At 43.1% G+C, this 22,065-nt stretch overlaps 1 protein-coding gene across 2 annotated transcripts in view; it reads right to left on the bottom strand.

The window, feature by feature from the left end:
* LOC111839459 (interleukin-1 receptor accessory protein-like 1) overlaps nt 1-22,065 on the bottom strand; it is a 260,104-nt gene that overhangs the window by 106,082 nt on the left and 131,957 nt on the right. For both annotated transcript variants that reach the window (XM_072700472.1, XM_072700473.1), the window contains exons 4-5: nt 21,761-21,947; nt 20,556-20,709 (exon numbers count right to left, since the gene is read on the bottom strand). In XM_072700472.1, the coding sequence (XP_072556573.1) occupies nt 20,556-20,709; nt 21,761-21,947 (341 nt within the window). The remainder of the gene's footprint in view (nt 1-20,555; nt 20,710-21,760; nt 21,948-22,065) is intronic.

Here is a 22,065-nt window from a genome sequence, read left to right as displayed (position 1 = left end):
TCAAAGGCTGAAGCCCTGCAGAGACGCGTTACACGCCAAAAGCTGACGCCCTGCAGAAACGCGTTACACGACAAAGGCTGACGCCCTGCAGAGACGCGTTACACGCCAAAGGCTGACGCCCTGCAGAGACGCGTTACACGCCAAAGGCTGACGCCCTGCAGAGACGCGTTACACGCCAAAGGCTGACGCCCTGCAGAGACGCGTTACACGCCAAAGGCTGACGCCCTGCAGAGACGCGTTACACGCCAAAGGCTGAAGCCCTGCAGAGACGCGTTACACGCCAAAGGCTGACGCCCTGCAGAGACGCGTTACACGCCAAAGGCTGATGCCCTGCAGAGACGCGTTACACTACAAAGGCTGGAGCCCTGCAGAGACGCGTTACACGCCAAAGGCTGAAGCCCTGCAGAAACGCGTTACACTACAAAGGCTGAAGCCCTGCAGAGACGCGTTACACGACAAAGGCTGACGCCCTGCAGAGACGCGTTACACGCCAAAGGCTGACGCCCTGCAGAGACGCGTTACACGCCAAAGGCTGGAGCCCTGCAGAGACGCGTTACACGCCAACGGCTGATGCCCTGCAGAGACGCGTGTCACGTCAAAGGCTGAAGCCCTGCAGAGACGTGTTACACGCCAAAGGCTGAAGCCCTGCAGGACGCTACGCAGTCGCGTGCGGCGTGACGTTCGATGTGGTCACAGCCGTGTCGGATTGTTAAAAGCACTTTATGAGATGAGCTCACCCGCTGTGCCAAGCTTGGCGGGATCTCCCGCCTCGCGGCGTAAAGCCGCAGAAATCCATTCCTTTTATTCCCCACATGCTGCATTTGCACAAATGATCCTTGTGGGGGTGCTAGCGATCTGCCCTTCTCCCACGGTGAAAGAGTGGAATGTGCATGGATCTGACACACAACTATGGGGACCCAGCTGACAAGCCGCTGAGTACTGTTAGAGCAGAAGGGCGTGGGGCGGGGGTGGGGGTGGGGGTGCTGTGAAATTGGGGCATCTGCTGATCCCCCCGCTGCCTTTCCTCAGAAGTGGATTTTAATCCCAAATGCAGCAAACAGCCCACAGTTGAGTTCTATCAGGGCACTTATTCTCCTTCACGGTGATTAAAAATAAATAAATAATAATAATAATAACAACAACAGATACACGCGGATGAGAAAACATCAGTCCAAGGACGGCCCTCGAACCTGCACTCGCAGATGAATACAGCGACCTTGTGTCTCCGCCCAACCATGTGACAGACACATCATTCCTCCCCTGGCTGTTCCCACCAACCGGTCTAGGGTGGAGAGGGGGCCACTCCGCAGGGACGTCATGGAGGATGGATCCCTCCCGCCCTCCGCTCTCACTGGGCCACGAAGAGAGGGCACTGTTGTGTAACCACTGATGAGAGGTGGGAGGGCTATAAATCAGCCGCCCCCCACACTTGATAGCAAAACAATCTCTCAGCAAATGGACATATTCTGTCCATGCGACTGGGGAAATGTAAAAATGATCTCTGCTTTGACGCGGGATGACAGCAGAATGAATTACAGCAAGAGGCTGATGTTTAAGAGCAATTAAAATATCTTTTACAAAAAAAAAACAACATAATACCATTTTTAGAAAAATCTTGATTTACTTTTTCGATCTCAAAGCCACTGAACTTCAGATTTATGGTCTCTAACTACAGTCCATCTGAGTTTTGGATGCCCGTTGTCTGCAGTCTGTCCCTGAGGAATCCACACTGAGGCGTATCCTCCTGAGACCCCACCCATTCATTTATGTCCATTGCAGTGGACATTTTGTTTTTGCATATATCTTTTCACTGATGTAAGGAGACATATTTATTCCTGTTGTACACTAAAGAGGACATGCTGTGAAATTAAAAATTCAAATAAATTTGAAAAAATATGTCTTATTTCCACCAAAGACATAGAAAATCACAATTAACCTAAAACTGAAGGGCACTTTTTTCCTTGGAGGATATACTGGGGCCACAGGGACAATGGCCCTGGCTGAAAGCTGACTGGCCACCAGAGTGGCCCCCTCCCTTGTCACTCACAGATTCCAAAGATCTCATTGGATAAAGATAAGGCAGCTGACCAGCTGCACGTCCAGCTAACCCCACACCTGCTGCGCCGCACGGCACGTGGCTCCACCCCGCCAGCGCTTCGCAGGGCGGTAACTGATAGGCTGAAGGACTCAGGCCTTGGTCGTCACGCAGTCATGAGAAACTCACAGCATCACCCATCCATTCCTGGAAGCAAAAAAGACCCTGTTTCCCTCAGCTCCCAATGGTGTAAGGAATATAGTCTGGAGCAGATTACGTTTAAGCATATGATCCATTCACGACAAGGGAACAACACAAGGCCTTGCCTTAAAACCCACATTTCTATTCAGCATATCATTGTGTGTGATGCAGGTGTATCTGCTCTGTGTTCCTACTGAATCTATGTCCTCAATTAAAGTCTTATGGTTATACATGCAAAACTGCTGCTTTGCACAAGATCTTTCAAAATACAGTTCATGATTAATCCCCAATATATTTTCTAAAGCAACACTTGAACAAAGAAAAGCACCAGATAGAGGCCTGCAATGGACTGGCATCCTGTCCAGGACGTCCAGCTACCTTGTGGCAAGTAGTTCCTGGAAAAGGCTCAAAGCTCACTGCGATTTTGTAGTGGATAAGCCACTGTAAAAGATAGATGGAAAGTGCTGGAAACAAGTGGCCGGTATCCCTGAATCTGTGCATCTGTGCTTTCCAAAACCGGAGGAATCTTTCTTTGGTAAGAATGCCAAATGTTTACGATGGACAGTGTGTGTATTATGTGTTTATGGGATCCAGGCCTGTGTATGTTTGTGTGTGTTAGGCAGGCAGCTCTCAGAATGAATGGGTTTGAAAGTCACTCATGCACAAAAAAACAAAACAAAAAACAAAAACATTAAAACATTGCATTGTTAAACAAATACAATGCAAAATGAATGCACCCCACAAATGAACCAGGCATCCCTCACTGTCCACACATCACCATCTATCCAGGGATGTGTACAGAGACAAAAGATGGCACGGAGATGGAGCAAGTAAGTGCTGACTGATGTGTATGAAGTAAATTTGACCGGGGGCATTCAAGTGTGTCTCCCGAAAGTAAGCTGTGCATTTGTCATCCTGGAATGAGCAGATCACGCCGCTCATACCTCAGTACCGCCAACCAAGCACGCTGGGCAAAGCTGGCAGGCTCAGGCTCCCCCCACTTTCACTGCACTGATTTTGCAGAGTTCATCCCACAATCTGTAGCTTAAATACTGCTTAGTGTCACAGGTGACTGAACATGCTAATTTTGACGAAACACTTTCAGCTAACCACTTTAACCCCCGCAGGAAATGCGTCGGTAGATTCTTGACAACTTCTTTTCCATTAGCTAGTTCTACCATTTAGCCACCTGTGCTACACATGCTTGCTAATTAAAATGTTAAACTGGCAACAGTCGGTCTTAATGAGGCTGCCACGTGCGACTGGTGTTGCCGATACCAGATGCACGGAGTTGCGGATGCACGTGTTAGAGTCCTCGGTTCATTAACGAGAAAGAAGAAGCGCCCTGATGGGTTTACACCTTGTGTCTCATGAAAGGAGGCCCGTGAGGCCCCATCACGGAAAGGGGAACATTGGGAAGCCTGAAGTATTGCTGTGAGAGGCGCTGTCAAGATGCCAGGACTCCTGAGCTTAACGTGAGTCCCGAGTCCCTTGGATTATTTAAATGAACAATCCGGTTTTCACACATGCCAGCTTTACAGCCATGAATTAGAGTGTTCAGTCTCCAAATTAATACACACAAATAAACCCGCAATATTACATTTATTTTCATAAATTCGATAAGTGATGATATGGCATCCCCAGCTTCAGCGGTGGACCCTACGAGGGCTACAGTGAAAGTGCTTTTCACTGCTGCAGCCATAAAAAAACGATGAGGATTTTGCCAGCACAATAGGAACAGCAGGAAAGCGTGTTTCATAGGCCAGGGGATGGTGCCGCGCTGAGATGCTGTTTGTTTGGGTTTGACATGCCGCTCCCGTTGATTCGGAGGCTGTGTGATATGAGGAGCCTCAGTGAGACGCAGTTAGGCTCAGGAGGAGCCTGCTGGAATGACAGGGAACAGCAGAACTCCACAGAGCCAAAGTACACTGTACTTTCCATAGGTAGGCGACATGTAAGCAGCTCAATTCAGACAGATATTTCATCATATAAGTTGGAGAAAGCAATCCTATAGGTCACTGCTAAAGCTCTGAGCTGCAAAGATGCTATTAGACCACAGTGGATGCAGGTAATTTATTGACGAATATGAGGCAACTCAAATGAAACAGATCCACCCCCCTCAGCCACCCCAAGTGCCTCCACTTCAAAATGAAGAGGAAGAAGCTGCTTTTGAGATGAGGTAAGAACTGAATGCAATAAACTGGAAAAAAAGAGTTTGCTGACATTTTCCCAGAGTCTGTTTTGATTTTGGCTTCAAGCCAGACTTGACTGAAAGAAACATTTTTCTCCATGAGTTGCCCCAGAGTGGGAATCACGGCATCAACGTGATAAAGCAAGGCAGCCCACAGTTTCTCTGAGGAGCCATGGACTCTAAAAGTGCTGAGACGGAAAAGCTGAGGTGCTGTCAGAGGACCACGCTGTTGGACATTGAAGTGAAGACTCTACAGTAACTTCTAGCTGGACCTGAGTACCTCGCACAGGTCTAGTCGCTTAGGGTAGCACTTTCTGCTAAACCAATAAACACATTTTACACATTTAATGGACCCTTTTGTCAAAAGTGGCGTAGAAGTGAGGCAAATAGCACATTGCAAACAAACTTGCTGTCAAACAGTCAACTAGGCATAAGTGCAGCCAGGCTGAGCTTAGAATGAATGTCCAGGTACAAGAGTAAGCAGGATTGGAGCAGGAACCACATAACACCTTCTAACAAAGCAAGAACCTAATAAGAAAGTTCATGGACCAGAAGTGCAACATAAAAATATTAAGGGGACATATAGAGGCACCAGGATAGTAGAAGAAACAATGGAATGCCTTTGACTTAGGCTTAGCACGGCCAGAGCGCAAAGGAGCCATTCACTTCACACTATTGTTTAATTTGGCATTTTATATCTCATATGGATGCCATTAATCTGATATTATTCTTCCGCCTCGCCTTCAAGGGAAGTGCCCCCTGGAGGTAGGATCCTGTCAACTATGCCGCCATACGGGAGCAGAGATATAAAAAAAAACTCAGCGGCTTCAATTTACATCTGATTTATGAAGCCGTCAGAGGCCTGATGCAGCAAAGACAGGAAAAGATGAAATGAGCTGGACATGCTGTGCGAAATGACTAATCTCAGCGCATTGTTTTTCAGAGGGAACGCAAGAGAGAAAACCCATCACTGTATGTGAACATGATAAACGATGCTGCGAGAGTCATACTGTATTAACGTGATTAGTGTTAAGGGCGACAGCAGGTCCACATAGAATAAATTTAACTGAGTCCCAAGCACTCCTAAGGGCAATATGCTTTTACGCCCCTGACAACCTCCTTTCCTCTTAGGAAGCTGCCTCACAATATTGGCATAACCTGTTAAACTCATTGTTGAAGTGTAGCTATATCTGGCAAGTCCTCGCTGCAAAGAATTTTTGCTGTGCAGAGTTAAACGTATGCTGATTACGGCTAATACACCACGGGCCGAACAGAGGTACTGACTAGGGCCCAAATCACGTCAATTTTTTTTCTCCAGATTCTTATGAAGCTGAATGTTTGATAACAACGGCTGATATACTGCAATGTTATATCATCAAAAACTAACGAGACATTAATACTGAATGATTGTCAATTTGTGATTATATCAGTGCTTTACTGAATGATTATGTCAATTTGTCAAAATCAAGCTCACAAAAAAATTATATACAAAATAAGCGATATCATAAAATCATAACATAAACCTTAAATCAAGTAAATAAAATGAACCTCAACAGCAAATTTATAATTGTATTCTTTGATGAAAACCAAAGCATATCAGAAATGAACTGAAAGCACTTAGTTTTTTACAGGATATAATACTATATCTATACTATAACTATACTATGTTTCCATTCCCAGTCAATCGTTAACAACCGTATTATATCATGCATGCCTTTATGTGTGATTACTGAGTTTGTCTAGACTTTCAGGATGTAAGTTTCTTCTGCGTTGTATGCTTGGTTTTCATTGTTCAGTGCTTGGATGGTACGGCATGGATGCGTTTGTTTTTGCACTCTTTTGGTGCTAATTTTTGGGTTTAGTTAGGAAGTTAATTGTAGTTCATTGTTACCCCCCCCCCCATTCAATGAAGGAAAGGTCAGAGATTTTTTTTTGTTTCGTGAGATCCACACACAATGTTCTTTTTTCGTCTCTCACATCTCACGTCACGACTCATCTACTAGGCCAGCAAGATAAGAGGAAAACCTGCGATGTGTGATAACATTGTTCAGTATTGCAGTTCTAATATGACTTGCAATAAATAAACAAATATTGAAGTGCGAATATTAGCTATACAATTCCTATATCTTTCTGCTTTAATAGCTACACTGCTTACATAGACCCCAAACATTGAATAGCCTATGTGCACTGAATACAGAAACTAAATTAATTATAAATAAATTAATCATGTTTTTATTTAACAAACTGCACTTGAATACCTAAACAAACAGATTTAAATGGAACATTATAACCATAAAACATCTATTGAAAGAAAGAAAAAAATCTGGGGAGTTATCTGGAAATAACTTAAATAATTAAATAAATATAAATTAAACATGGAAATTTAAAATAACTGCAATGTCTCCCATTACAATCATCAAAGGCCTCGACTATCGAGCTGAATATACATTATTAATCTAATAAAACATGTTGATTATATCAAGCTAAATGTAAACAAATTATTTGTAATAGATCATAAAAGCACACCTTTTAAAAAAATATATATAAAGGTATTTTATTGACTTAAACACTGGCTGTCGGTAAGGGCGAACTTGAAACTTAGGGGGAAACTTGAAACTCACAATTGTATCATCATGATTGTGTCAAACAGCTGATCAACATGTAACAAGAGGAAGGAATTTGTATGGCGGAACAGATTTCACATGACAGCTCCATCTGACAGATCAAATGTTCGCAGTCTGAGTGTGAATTTATGTTGTGTGTAAATTAAATTTTTCTCATTCATTGCGAAGCAGTCTTTTGTGATGTGTTTATCGCGTATGTTCATATCGCGATGACGATTAAAATATGATTTATCGGCCAACACTAACGCCTACTCACAATAAATTAAAATCATGGCAAAAAGAATGTCCCTGGTCTTTACCATATGCAGTTACAAACACAGTGTATCATGGCTCAGCCCTTGTCTTAAAAGTAACCCTTAGTAATAATACCAGGCTAAGTGTGGTAAGTTTGAATGAAGCATTGCTACGTAGCATTTGCTCTGGTGAGAGAACCCCCTTTCTCATAAATGTTTTAAGAGACCTTATTGGTGCTTGATCTGTGGGTTTTCCCATCAGTGCTAATACATTCGTGGATCCTTAGTACTGGTGGATTTAATAAGCCAAGCAATATATCGATGTGGCCCTAGTGCTGACCTCACATGTAACAGACAGAACTGGTTGGCAATAAACAGTGTAGGGTTAGTGGTAGAAAAACATGAATAGTTTGCATTTGAATAATGATATCATATTGTAAAAACACAAATGTTAATATGACTTTGGTACTTCAGTAACAGGTAGCTGACATGATAAAGTATTGCTGTTATTCCTAATGACTTGAAAGGATAAGTATTAATTTTGTGAATAAAATACCTACAAAAACAGAAACAGTTGGATATGAAAGCTTTTCCACTGAAAAGACCTGACAATCAAAAGATTCCAGTTAAGCTGAGACCAACCTAATAAAAAGTAGAATTAAATTCCTTAGATATAATATGGAAAATGTAGATTGAAATTCAGGGCCTGCTGAGGTGAAACACACCTGTTTTTAGTCAATATGCACATATGTAGTACAGTGGGTCACCGGGTAGCACTGTTGTCTCACAGCCCCAACATCATGGGATCGATTCCCAGCCTGCCTCTGTATTTGGCATTTGACTGTTCTCTCTATGACTGCATTGGTTTCCTGCCACAATCCAAACATAAGAATGGGCGTCTAAGGTCCTTAGCATATGTGGCCTCTGTGTCCTGGAGTGCGTGCCTGGATAGCAGTTACTCTGAACTGGATGAGCAGTTATAGAAAATGAATAAATTTCTGAAGTAGAATTACTTCCATGAATTTTAAAGTACTGCTGATAAGAAGAACAGTGAAACTCATTTTTGAACAACTAGAGGGTTGTGGAGAGTCTGGAGACTATCCCAGGAAGCCCAGAGCACACACTGGATGAGATGGCAGCAAGGCACAGAGCACACACTGGATGAGATGGCAGCCAGGCGCAGAGTAAACACTGGATGAGATGGCAGCAAGGAGCAGAGCACACACTGGATGAGATGGCAGCAAGGAGCAGAGCACACACTGGATGAGATGGCAGCCAGGCGCAGAGCACACACTGGATGAGATGGCAGCCAGGCACAGAGCACACACTGGATGAGATGGCAGCAAGGAGCAGAGCACACACTGGATGAGATGGCAGCCGGGCACAGAGCACACACTGGATGAGATGGCAGCCGGGCACAGAGCACACACTGGATGAGATGGCAGCTAGGCACAGGGCACACACTGGATGAGATGGCAGCCGGGCGCAGAGCACACACTGGATGAGATGGCAGTCGGGCGCAGAGCACACACTGGATGAGATGGCAGCCGGGCGCAGAGCACACACTGGATGAGATGGCAGCCGGTCGCAGAGCACACACTGGATGAGATGGCAGCCGGTCGCAGAGCACACACTGGATGAGATGGCAGCCGGGCGCAGAGCACACACTGGATGAGATGGCAGCCGGGCGCAGAGCACACACTGGATGAGATGGCAGCCGGTCGCAGAGCACACACTGGATGAGATGGCAGTCGGGCGCAGAGCACACACTGGATGAGATGGCAGCCGGGCGCAGAGCACACACTGGATGAGATGGCAGGCGGGCGCAGAGCACACACTGGATGAGATGGCAGCCGGGCGCAGAGCACACACTGGATGAGATGGCAGGCGGGCGCAGAGCACACACTGGATGAGATGGCAGCCGGGCGCAGAGCACACACTGGATGAGATGGCAGCCGGTCGCAGAGCACACACTGGATGAGATGGCAGTCGGGCGCAGAGCACACACTGGATGAGATGGCAGTCGGGCGCAGAGCACACACACACAATCAAATACTGTGTCTGGTTTGGCTTATGGTATAAAGTAAATGATACATAAACCTGAAGTTTTGAAGTTTAATAGCATCAAAATCGTGCAACTTAGCCAAGAACAATACATCCAGGAATTTATCCCTTCATCGCTCCAATATAAAACAGGTTTCTACTTTGTAATTTGACACTTGCTTCGCACTGTGAGTGAACGCAGAAAATTTACCAAACCAGAATTCCAACTAGTGCATTCTTCAGAAGAGGGGCACATCTCTCAAAACAGCATCCATAACTCTGAAGAAACTGGCAATTGAAACTCATTACTCTTACACAGACAACAGCAAAATATCAGTCCACAGGCGTCATATACTATTTAAAGTCTTCCTCTTTTAGTCTTTCAAGTGGGTCTGGACCAGAAATAATGAAAAATGCTTCAGATACAGGTGAAAGCAGAAATAACACTGATGCAAGGTGCCATTAATTACTAAAATTATTTCATACAGGGATACAAGGAAAAGTTTGATTCGAAGGCATTGGCCAATTATAGACTAGAGTGAGACAGGAGTTCTGCAGGAGGAAGCCTACAACACATGCAGTTAATTATCACACTTTTCCTGAAAGAGCATGCAGACATCAGCACGGAGAAAAGCCCTTTTCCTCGTTACAGGACTAGCCTGCGATCACACATGCCAGTTGTGTATGAGTGTCTGCTTTAAAAGCACTCAGAGACATTCTCCTCATTCTCAAACTCCACAAGACAGTGTCTTGGACCTCATCCTGGCATGATAAAAAGCAAACGAAATATGTTTCTATAGGATAATACTATATTAAAAAAATCCCTCGTGGAATAAAGTATAAATTAACTAAATGGTAGATATAAATCAGATAAATGCTTGGAAATAAGCTAGTGCAATTCAACCAGATCTATGTCGATGTGGAAACAGTGTAGCCTAGAAACACAATCTTGAACCACTGGATCATAAACACACAATTTTTCATTAAAGGTCCTTGCATACTGTAGCAAGAAAAAAAATAACTCACAGTTGAAAATTCAGCAAAATTCCGACTGAGAAAAGTACACGCCCATCATAGTTTCTTGGACTAAAGAAGCAAGAAAAGCCATGTTATGGCTGGTCACAGAAACTCAAATTCAAATGTTGAAAACATAAAAGCAGCATCACCACACAATAGAGTAATGGGGATCAAACAGGGACAGGGAGAAGGAAAATAAATAAAGCTGAATAGAAGGGATTACACTTCTCGGGAGAGATCACATGTCATTCAGAATTATGTCCAAATATTTTAAGCTCTATTGATAAAACAAAATAAAAACTTACTTCAGCAACAACTCATTCTCAGACCCACTTTGCTGAAAATGATTACAGTGTGTGCCTTAAATATTGTAATTTATTGTTATTTTGGTTGTATAAGTGGTGCTCCCTTTTCAACACTAATGTCTTGTTACATTTGGTAAGCGATACCTCAGTGTAGAGCTACATGCCTTAGGGGGAAAAAATCTATTGTTTTCTTGTCCATGAAAAAGTCATTGAGGCATAACAAAGAAGTCTATATCATTCATCACCACTATCTATCGATCTATCTTACAAAGAAACACTATCTGAGCAGAAGTTTTTGGACACCTGGCCATTACACCTACGGGATCATTTATGACGTCCCATTATATATCTATAGGCGTCAATATGGAGTTGGTCCCCAACTTTGTAGCTACAACAGTTGCCACTCTTCTGGGGAGGCTTTCCACAAGATTTTAGAGTGTTCTTGTGGGATTTTTTTTTGCTTATTCATCCAGAAGAGCATTTGTGAGGTCAGGCGCTGATGCTGGATGTGAAGGCCTGGCTCACAAATTCCATTATAGTTCATCCCAAAGATGTTTGATGGGGTTGAAGTCAGGGCTCTGTGTGGGTCAGTCAGGTTCTTCCATGCCAGACTCACACAACCATGTCTTTATGGACCTTGCTTTGAGCACGGGGGCACAGTCATGCTGGAATAGAAAGGGCCGTCCCCAAACTGTTCCCACAAAGCTGGAAACATGCAACTGTCCACAATGTCTTGGTATACTGAAGCATTAAGAGTTCCCTTCACTGGAACTAAGGGGCCTAATCCACCCCCAGAAAGAGAACCCCATACCATTATTCCTTCTCCAGCACACTTTACAGTTGGCCCAATGCAATCAAGCAGATAACGTTCTCCTGGCATCCACCAAACTCAGACTCGTCCATCAGACTGCCAGACAGAGAAGCGTGGTTCATCACTCCACAGAACACGTTTCCACTGCTCCAGACTCCAATGGCACCATGCTTTACACATTGCACTTCGTGATGTGAGGCTTGCATGCAGCTGCTTGGCCAATGAAGCCCATTCCATGAAGCTCCCAGCGCAGAGTTTTTGTGCCGGGGTTAATGCCAGAGGGGGGTTGGAACTCTGCAGGTACTGAGTCAACAAAGCAATGGCAACTTTTACGCACTATGAGCCTCAGCACTCGGAGACCCCGCTCTGTTACTTCACATGTTCTGCCACTTTGTGGCTGAGTTTCTGTTTTTCCTAAATGCTTCCATTTTGCAATAATACCACTTGTAGTTGACCGTGGAATATTTGGCAGGGATAAAATTTTACAAACTGACATACTGCAAAGGTGGCATCCTATGACAGCACCTAGCTTGAATTCACTGAGCTCTTCAGAATGAATTCTTTCACAAATGCTTGTAAACCTGACTGTATGGCTAGATGCTCGATTTTATACACCTGTGGCAAAGGGTCTTAATGAAACACCTGAATTCAATGATTAAGAGGTGTGTCCCAATACCTTTGCCCATGTAGTGCACCTCCGGCACACATTCTGAGTTCCAAAACATTGACATTGATCAATTGAAGAAGCCAGCAATAAGAATTTGAAGGGTCTAGCACCTTAGTTAAAGATTATAATTTTTTTTTATAATGAAATTGCCAAGTGATAAATATAAATTTACAAATACCAATCAGGAGAATCCTATTATCCTATGAATAAGTTCCCTCTTTGTGGCAGACACTTAACGTCAAGGTAAATGAGGCTGAGCTTAAAATAATGACACAGTGAAAATTAACACTTAATTAAAAACCTAACCTTACACTTAAATTATGTTTCAGATTTTATTTTGCCTACAAAAATTGATTCTCATAAACTTTAGCGTACAATAAGATGACAGTGAGGCACATTAGGTAAACACAGATGGTGACAATATCACATAAATCTGTTTAATAGGAGTCCCAGGCTCATACCTAAGAGGTTTGCTTAAATATTAGCAGTTCATACCAATTATTAATTATCAGCAATTAACTGGGTACTTTAAGATATGGATATTGGCATCAAATTAAATTACAATAACATTATCCTTCAAAACCAAGCAGTTCCTTGCATATTTGGTTCTGATGTGTGTACATCTCACACAACAGGATTTTTAAACAGTTTGAATGGCTGGGCTCAAAAGTCATTTATTGAAGATATTTTGAACCCTTATCACAACCCTCTTTTAATCTGTGTCATATTCATTGTCATATTTTATTTTTCCAGTCCTGTTTCCGCACCACAGTCCACAGACGTGTACACAAACCAGTGGTATTAAGCTGCCCGTATACTATGGCACTGTTGAATTCTCAAATCTGATTGGTTAGGAAGTTGCTGACTAATTTTTGATGACCTCCAAGTAGTGCCAGCTGAATTACAGTAGTAAGTCAACGTGCAATTATAATCTTAAGTTCTTACTAACGTTACTCAAAATTCTGAACATGGAACACCACAATGTATAATTAACGTAAACATTAAAAACTAAGAAATTGCTACAAACATCAGGAATGGACTGTTAATATGTCTCAGACTTTACTGTACCTCATAATTCCAGGGAAAGGCTCCCAATCACCTGCAAGTGCTCATCAAAAACAAACGAACATCAAGCGATTGAAAGAAAATGTTTGACTATCGAAAGGTCATTCCATCATAGTGACAGCACCTTTTATTATAATTATTTGCAAGTCTATGGAAATTTATAAGCAATCATACTTGTGTGCCTACGTATGGACTGCTCTGCGGTATTCAGGGTGAGTGCAAGCAATGTCCCTTTTCCAACATGGGGATGTGTGTTCCTCTAAAGACTGGCACTGCTTCCCCAAGCTAGCATCTCCCCAGACAGCATCCGTCACTCGTGCCCCTGCAGATCTTCTCCCCCCGCTGCCTGCCTGTGTTTTATCCTGCTGCAGCAGACGACAGTGCTGTTTATCTTGCTGTCGGGTGCATTGAAGACTTGGCAGCCTGCCGGCTGTCGGTAATGCACGTCGCAGGTTGCAGCGATGCATGCTGAGATGCTGGGCATGCCATCGTGACGTTTGGACGGAGGCCAGGTATCTTGGGGGGAAGCGCGTCTGTGAGTGTGACATTTTTCCTTGGGACATATCACTGTAGACTGATTGATAGGACATCTGTTAGGCTGCAAAGGCCCTTGATCTGAGACTGGAGCACTGGCCTCTTCTCAGACCATCCCCAGACCCTCAGACCATCCCCACACCCAAAGCACACCATACTCCTCTCTATTTCCCCCCTTCCACTTCCCCCTGTCACACCACCCCTGTACCCTCAGGGGGGTGTGGCTCAATGGGCTAGCCCTACGTGCCTGCAATCAGAAGGTCACCTGTTCAAATCCCATTTTCAGTAGAATAGCTACATCTCTGTTGGGCCCTAGAGCAAGGCCCTTAACCCCCCCCCCCCCAAAAAAAATGGTCCAGGGGCACCAAATAAATCACTGACCCTGTGCTCTAACCCCAAGGTTCAGTCTAAGCTGTTTATATAACTGTGTTGTTACGTCTCTAAGGAATGCAAGACAGTATATTCAAAAATTCCATATTTTTTGCAAATGACAAATCAATCATCATTTTCATCACCAACTGCCTGCAGTAACTGGGTCTAAGTGAATGTCCCAAACACCGTTTAGCTTTAAAGCTAAATCTGAGACACGAGTAAATGAGTCGTAGGCATGTTAGTACTTGGCTACCTCTGAAGGGATGTACGACTTTCTTCAAGCTGCAGAGCTGCATTAACCAGCCAGCAAGCTCACACCACCATCACACGTTTATTAGTGGCTTTCAGGCAGTGCTTAAAAATTACAGCTACACAGCAATTCCCAGCTGTATTTATGCCGGAGGCACTGGATTTAGAGTTACCCCGAAAATCTCCCCCCCACCTCACCGCGGAATGCAAAGCGGCCCTTTTGCATCCACATTTCAGTGTTTCTTCTTGGGTGACTGGCCTTGTTAAGGCCTGAAACAGTGACTCTAAGCATTATACTAGTGGGTCCATTAACAAATAACCTCTAGGTCCAGAACAACAGCAACCATGAGACCTGACATAGCTGAGCCGAGCCCCATGGAGACACACACACACACACACACACACACACACACACAATAATCTCATGCTTTAGACACTGTGCCATACATACAAGGTCCTCCTTCAGCCAAGTTTACATTGCACATTCCCCATTTCGTTCTCCTCCCATAAGACCCTGGAGATATAAAGCAGCTAATTATCACTGAATAATACTGGGAAGCTCAAACTGAAGTGCAATGGCTTCAGTGAGAAGATGTACGCATGAAATATTGATCTTCACGTAGGCGAGCATCCATGCTGCTTTTACAGATACAGCTGTGTAGGTAGTTACATCATATCCCGCCCCCGGCCCACTCGTAAGAAACCAAGGCCGATCAGAGATGCAAAGCTGATATTATAGAGAAAGAGAATTGTGAATTGTGAGAAGGAAAATAGTTGAGAGGACAAACAACTATTGAGAGGACAAAAGGGTAGCTGAAGAATAACCCTTAAATGGCACTTTTCAGAGGAGACATTGAAGTTCCAAATACAGCCCAGGACACCATTAAATGGAATTATTCATAATTATATACCATCTATTAAAAGTGTTTATATGTTTACGAGGGCCTATAAGATGCACAGGGATTGGCCAGCCTATTGTCCAGAAAACTGCAGACCTGCTCAGTACGGCTTTGAAACGAAAGCCGGTGAGATAATGCTGAATACTGTTTGGGGGAAACGTGCAGCTGCACTACAAACAACAGCGTCGAGTCGAGTGCCATTACTGTGTGCTGTGTGTAAATAAACCACATCTGGCTGCTCACTACACGGTTCTGGGACTTTGCATTTCTTAGGGGAATTAGAAAAATCAGATTTTTTTTTCATGGACCTCAGTCTGTTGTTAAAGACCAGGGGTCCCCAAAGCATTTGCCTTAAGGGCCAAATTCCATTAGCAACACAAAGTCAAAGTCCGACAAAATTCACCAAGCCCCCACGATTGCAAAGTCAGCCAGATGGAGACCCCTATCATCGGCAGTCATAAGCCACAATGCATGTGGTGAGAGCTGCTGAGAAGAGCTGCAGAGTTCTAACAGACAGAGTTCTAACAGACATGGTTACAGGGGTGTTACATGAGCCCTTGGCATGGGGCTCCAAAAACAGAGCAAGCCCAAGTGTGTCACATCTCCATGTCAACTGTGCTTTATGCACTATAGTTAAGCAGGGATGTTCAACACGGTAAATCTGCCCAAAAGAAGAAGGAACAGGACGCAGAGTCCTCTAAATGCTACCGCAGAAGCCGTGTTCCTTCGTCTCCGGGTGCGACAGACGCTCTTCAGTCACTAGAACCACACAAATGGCCTAATGAGTTTCACACAGTGGTTAAGAAGGTCAGAGACGACCATCTTCACATAAACAGGAAGTAGCTTGTGAAGGGTTGGTGCCTCATCCTGGGTCATTCCCTGCCTTGTGCCTGTTGTTTCCCTGGACCCCTACAACTCTGTATAGAAAAAGCCATCTAGAAGATGAATAGTGAAATGGATGGATGGTTGTAAACAAATTTGGCTCTGACTGATGCTCAGAGATCAACCTAGCACTAAGCAGGCATGATGCCATTAGTTTGCTTGTTTTTACTATGTACAATTTTGTGTCCTTAATATTTCAACATAAGCAAAATACACAAACTTTGGAAAAAAGTAAAAACACTGTCATCTCCTCTGTAAACTTACTTACGTTGAATTTTCTTGAGTTTGGTTGGTGTGGGGTTAAGGATTTTGCATTAAAATGAATGTAAACTAAACATCCCAGCAAAGATAGAATGTGTGTACATGTACATTTGCCTGCATGTTTGTCAACAAACAAACACTCTTTCCTCTGTTGCAGGAAGCATTGTTACTCTACCTGCCTGAATCCTATACAGTTTTTTTTACACATCTGTCATTATATTTGCCTACACACAAGGCTGGAAGCTGGAGTCCATTTTTATTTCAAAAGAATGACATTTCTAGGGTCTGAGCAAAGATAGGACTGGCCATCCTTCTGTGACAGCTGGGTTCACAAACCCTATTTGTGGAAAACCCAAGAGAATCTTGGCAATCAACATAAAAAGGCTGGGGATTCAGTAAGCACACCCCCACTGATGTCCTCCAAGGCAACAATACTGTGCTCTGTAGATTAACTCTCTTATGGGATTGTGCACAAGACCATATTAAATTGCACAGTAAATTCGACCATTCAAAAAGAGTGCCATTTCTGTGCCAGACAGTAAAAGACCACTGCTTATCACCACATATACTCAGTGACTTGTACATTTAACGAGAAATTGAATTTCACGCTCTTTTTGCAGGAATAAAGGCCAACACGTATGAAGTACCTGGAGTTCTCATACACCGCTGAGTTACGGTAAATCAGATTCCACTGACTCCACTTCACGCAATCAAGAAATCATCAAGTCAAAGCAGGTACACTGCCAGTTGTCCCTAGTGTGCCATAAAAGGACCACAAATGAAATCAGGGCACAGACTTCAGATCATCTGCGGGCTCCAACGCAAACCGGAATTCTCTTTCAATTGATTTTTCACATGTGAAATCTGATATAATTAGATAATATATATATAAATAAATGAGCTGAAAAGCTTTTCTTTGAGTGCATGATGGCAGCAGAGGGAGTCAACAAATTGAAGATAAATTGAATTAGATTATTCCTGTTGATACTCTAGCCCCAGGAAAACTGTTTAACAAGGTAGTGGCAAACTCAAAAGGACTCAGCTAGGGATTAAAATAGAACACAGCCAACCAGAAAAATCTGCGCTTTACCTTTTACAGCACCTAAGTGTTTTAAAGACTTACAGTTACTGTTGCAGTCCAAGGCTGTTCTCTGGCATGTCCATTTGAACTGGCTGGAGAATTTTATCCACAATGCAATGAGGAGGCTAACTGTTCACTCTACGTCCTTTAAAGTAAAACTTCACTCTGCATAATATTCAACCCATGGCAACAGCAGGAGTGACAGCGAGTTATGTCCTCAAAGCCTTGCCATATCCCCCCCCCCACCACCCACCCACCCCCCGCCCAACCCCAACCCCCTGCAGGCTTTCAATTACAGATCTTGAGTGTAGTGGAGTTCCTCCTGATGAGCAGATTATGCTGCTCTCATTTTGGTAGGACAGTGCAACCATGAACTCTGCTGCCCTTTCTGTCTGCAGCAGGCCCACCCATTAATCATAGCATCTGGGTCATCTGGTCCACCTGATTGCTGTCTGTTTTCCAGCAGAGGATCTCAGCACAGCCACCCAGCTCAAGGGAAGGAGAACAAGCGCTATCCCAAGTAAACAGACTTATTACCAGCTAGCTTTCCCTACTTGTGCTGTTCTTGGTGTAACACAATGTGACATAATAACTAATGTGACCCATAACTTGACCAGCCCAGTCACTCAGCGCGTCACTGTCCAATGCTAATATCACAATGACAAGAACAGCTAACAGTTGTCAGTTTTATCAAGGACACACTCTTCATGATAGTGTATTACAGCATCATTTAGCAGCTTAGTCACTATATTTACAGAAAGCAACTTACAATTTTAATCCTCATTAAGCAGCTAGGTCATTTTAATTAAGCGCTGAAGGTCTTTCCATGTAATAGATCAGTACTCTTAACCACTAGACCTCAGTAACTGCCAGATGAGAAAAATACCAAAGGCCTTTCAACGAAAAACAACCTGTGGAAACAGAAGCAAGTGCTGTATAATTGTACAGCACTAAAAAACCTAAATTAATGTAGGCTAATATATATTTTTTACTGGTCATGGTGGAAGATGAGGTAATTACATTTAATTGCCTATAAAGACAACCAAATTGAAACTGACCCTTTTATTCCCCGTCTTTTCATAACAACGAGGGAAATTAGAAACCCAAGTGGATGTAATCTTTAACAGCATCTCAGGAAGCAATAGATGTTAATTAACTGGTATCGAATTACACCAGTATTTGACCCTCTGCGGGAAGTAGTACGGAAGCCCACATGGGGGCGTTTCCATTATGTTCGCTAAACACAGAGAGTGCTAAAATTATACGTGAATCACATCGAAGTTCGCGTTGCCGGGCAATGCATGCCGCTCGAAGCGAGCTAAACACTCACTTCCTTGTGTGAGATCGCAGCGTTCCATCGTGGGCATGTCGTACACATCTATATATACTCACTTCCTTCTGTGTGACTTGGCTCACTGGCGAGCTCCACGTACGTAGGGAACAGGATGCGCTTGTCATAAAGTTAAGAAGTTCCTGTTCAAAGAATGGATTCTTCATCTTTACTCGCACTTCCATCTGTCACCTAACATTACGCTTGTATTTGAAACGCATTGCGCTCTGCCAAAATGGCCCAAATCTTCCATCACAGTAACTAACTTCCTGTAAATGATGTTCATTTAGCCATTCAGGAGCACTGAGAATACCTTTGGGGTTTAAATTAATCTTGCATATTCTTCTGCAAAATAAGGCATGGCTGCTTAAATGTTTGTCATCCCCACTAAATCTTTAAAAACAATCTCATCCGATAATCACTCTAATGGATCTTGCACCTACTAAAAATACTGGTTTTTCTTTTGCATACAAAATCAGTAGCAGAAAGTGTATGAAAGTTGCCCCAATGATAGATATGATTATTTAGGACTACGTCAGAAGAGGATTACATTTATTATTGCATTGAGAGTTCAACATATCAGTTGTGTGAAATGAGGATATTAGATCATTAATGTTGACAGTAAAATGCATTTTTGTAACATTTTCACTGAATAAGAACAAAACATGTCAATGTAATGTGATACACAAAAGAACACGACTGATTTCTGGTACTTTTTAAAAGATCTGCAGTCACAATCTGATACAAATAAAACACAAAAATGACTTAACCCATATTGGTACTAATGGTCAATATTGTACATTCATCCTTTTTTTTGTAACAAGCTTATGTAACATGTGATTCTCATGTCTGGTTATAGGAAAGCAAAGACATTCACAATGCTTGAAACATCTAAAAAATACTTACAGAGTGGTGTTTAGCTCATTGGTCAGGCTGTAATGTCACCAAATCAAACTCCGAGATAAGCAGTGAGATTTAACCGTTCGCATGATTAAAGCTTTTAACCTGTAGCCTCTCCAGGGAGAGTCTGACCCTGCTGCCTCGAAAAATGCGTCACTTTGGGACATTTTCAAAGTTTATAAGTGGAAAAATCAAAGCAGATGAGAAACGCTGGAAGTAGTACAGTATGATGCCCCGAATCACAAGCTCTTAGAGAAGGCTGAAGCTTGGGACCATAAATCTTTAAAGATTTGAGTGTTTTAGATATGAGTTCTTAAAGTTCAACCTTGAATATTTTAACGGGCTTTATTAGCAAAATGTGGTAATGAAGATGTGGTCGTTCTTATCTTGAACTCATAGTTAAAAGTTTTGGCAAAAAGTTATGGCCACGTTTAGTTTAGTTTAAGACAGGGAGAAAGTCTTCTGAGGCTCAGAGACATATCCGGTAAACACCTAACTAGCGTCAGGATAAATTTGTGTCTGATAAAATTGTCTCAGTGGGAGAAAAATTTGTGTGCAATAAAATTGTCTCAGTGGCAGCCCCAGAAACCTACAGTAGAGTCAATAACCACAAGATTGTGTAAAACTTTACAATGCAGTGATTCCCAATTCATTCTTTGGGGACCCACAGACAGTCCACATTTGTGTCTGATAGGGAGCAAAAATGTGGACTGTCTGGCAGGTAGCAGAGAGGGAGCAAAAATGCAAACCATCTGTGGGTCCCGAAGCACTGGGTTTGGAAACAGTGCTTTACAGGGTCTCAGCCCAAGTACCACAAAGAACGTGACTGAAGTCCAGCGGTCACAGATGACCTACCTGTGACCAGCAGCTCAGTGGTCCGTCGCACCACAAATGCCCCGAACTGTAATTCACACGTGTAATTTCCTATGTCATCTTCTCGCACATCCTGGATCGACAGCGTATCCTTTCTGTTCACGATACTTTGCCTCCATTGCTTTGGCCTGCATTCCTTGAAGACAAGGTAAAAACATGGTGTGGCAGAGTTTCCATGGTAATAAGCAAGAAAAAAGTCGGCAGAACATTTGGCTTTGGGGTCACATAATAAATGATGAAAGTGGACTCCTTTCATTGATGATAATGACTTTATTTGAATAGTTAATTAAAGTGATCATTGTCACCCATACTGAGTACAGTACCATTGTGGAGACAGGAGGTATTTAGGCTTTGCTGCCCTACTGCAGAAGCCCCACCTGGAAGTGTCTGGAACTCTGCCACCTTCTCATACCCCAGCAAGCAGAACTCTAATGGACCTTAGCCCGTACACGTCTTTTAATTTCATTCACCAAGAAACTGGAAAATATAATCCTAAACTGGGATGAGCTGCCCTGGGTGTCTCCCAGCAAGACGGTCTGTGTCTCCATTGAAAAATGACCATAAAAACCAAACATAGGGACTAAAGCTGGGCTGGAAAGGGGGGGCTGACAAGGACAGTAACAAGCAAAAGTCAGACCATGACTGGCTTATAATGCCTGACTTCTCTCTCACACACACAGAAGTAACAAGCAAAAGTCAGACCATGACTGGCTTATAATGCCTGACTTCTCTCTCACACACACAGAAGTAACAAGCAAAAGTCAGACCATGACTGGCTTATAATGCCTGACTTCTCTCTCACACACACAGAAAGACGCATAGTCTCATACACTAAACACGCATTCACATGGAAACACTAAGATGATTCAAATACTTAGAAAAGCGTAGATCATTTATCATTCATATTTAGCACAGGATACTGTGAAAGTTTCTCCCTATCATAGACTAGTGTGTGACAGCTTGTGCAGACCTTATGATAATCAAAGATCTAATGATCTCGGTAGCAGACGGGCTAATTGTGTGATGCTTCAATGTGTTAAAATTAATGTTTTTTTTCCTTCACATTTCCGTGATCTGAAGGCGCAAATACAGACCTACTCTGAAACTGACATGATTCTCCCAAGCTCTGCAGTACGTGCAATATGGGATTGTGATGATGACTACAGAAAGTGCTGATGCTCTCTTACCTTGTACCAAATGATCTCTGGGTCCTTCCCCGGCTGTACGTAGTCCTCAATGTCAGGGCAGGAGATTTCTTTGCTTTTACTTAACTCAGCTTTCTCAAAGTACCTCATTCTGGAGTTGTAACAGAGGTCTGAGTCATTCTCCGCCACGGTCAGAGACATTGACACCTTCATGCAGTATGAGGAATTTCTGCAAGAATGAAAGTGAAAGGATTCAGCAAATTATTTACTCACTAATTAATTACATGTTGGTCTTGCAGATCAAGAGAGACACGTTGAAGACAGATTGCAAAACAGTAAAAAAAAAA

Source organism: Paramormyrops kingsleyae, chromosome 16, assembly GCF_048594095.1.
Source record: "Paramormyrops kingsleyae isolate MSU_618 chromosome 16, PKINGS_0.4, whole genome shotgun sequence".
NCBI classification, from domain to species: domain Eukaryota; kingdom Metazoa; phylum Chordata; class Actinopteri; order Osteoglossiformes; family Mormyridae; genus Paramormyrops; species Paramormyrops kingsleyae.
This window is presented reverse-complemented; position numbering and strand designations above follow the sequence as displayed.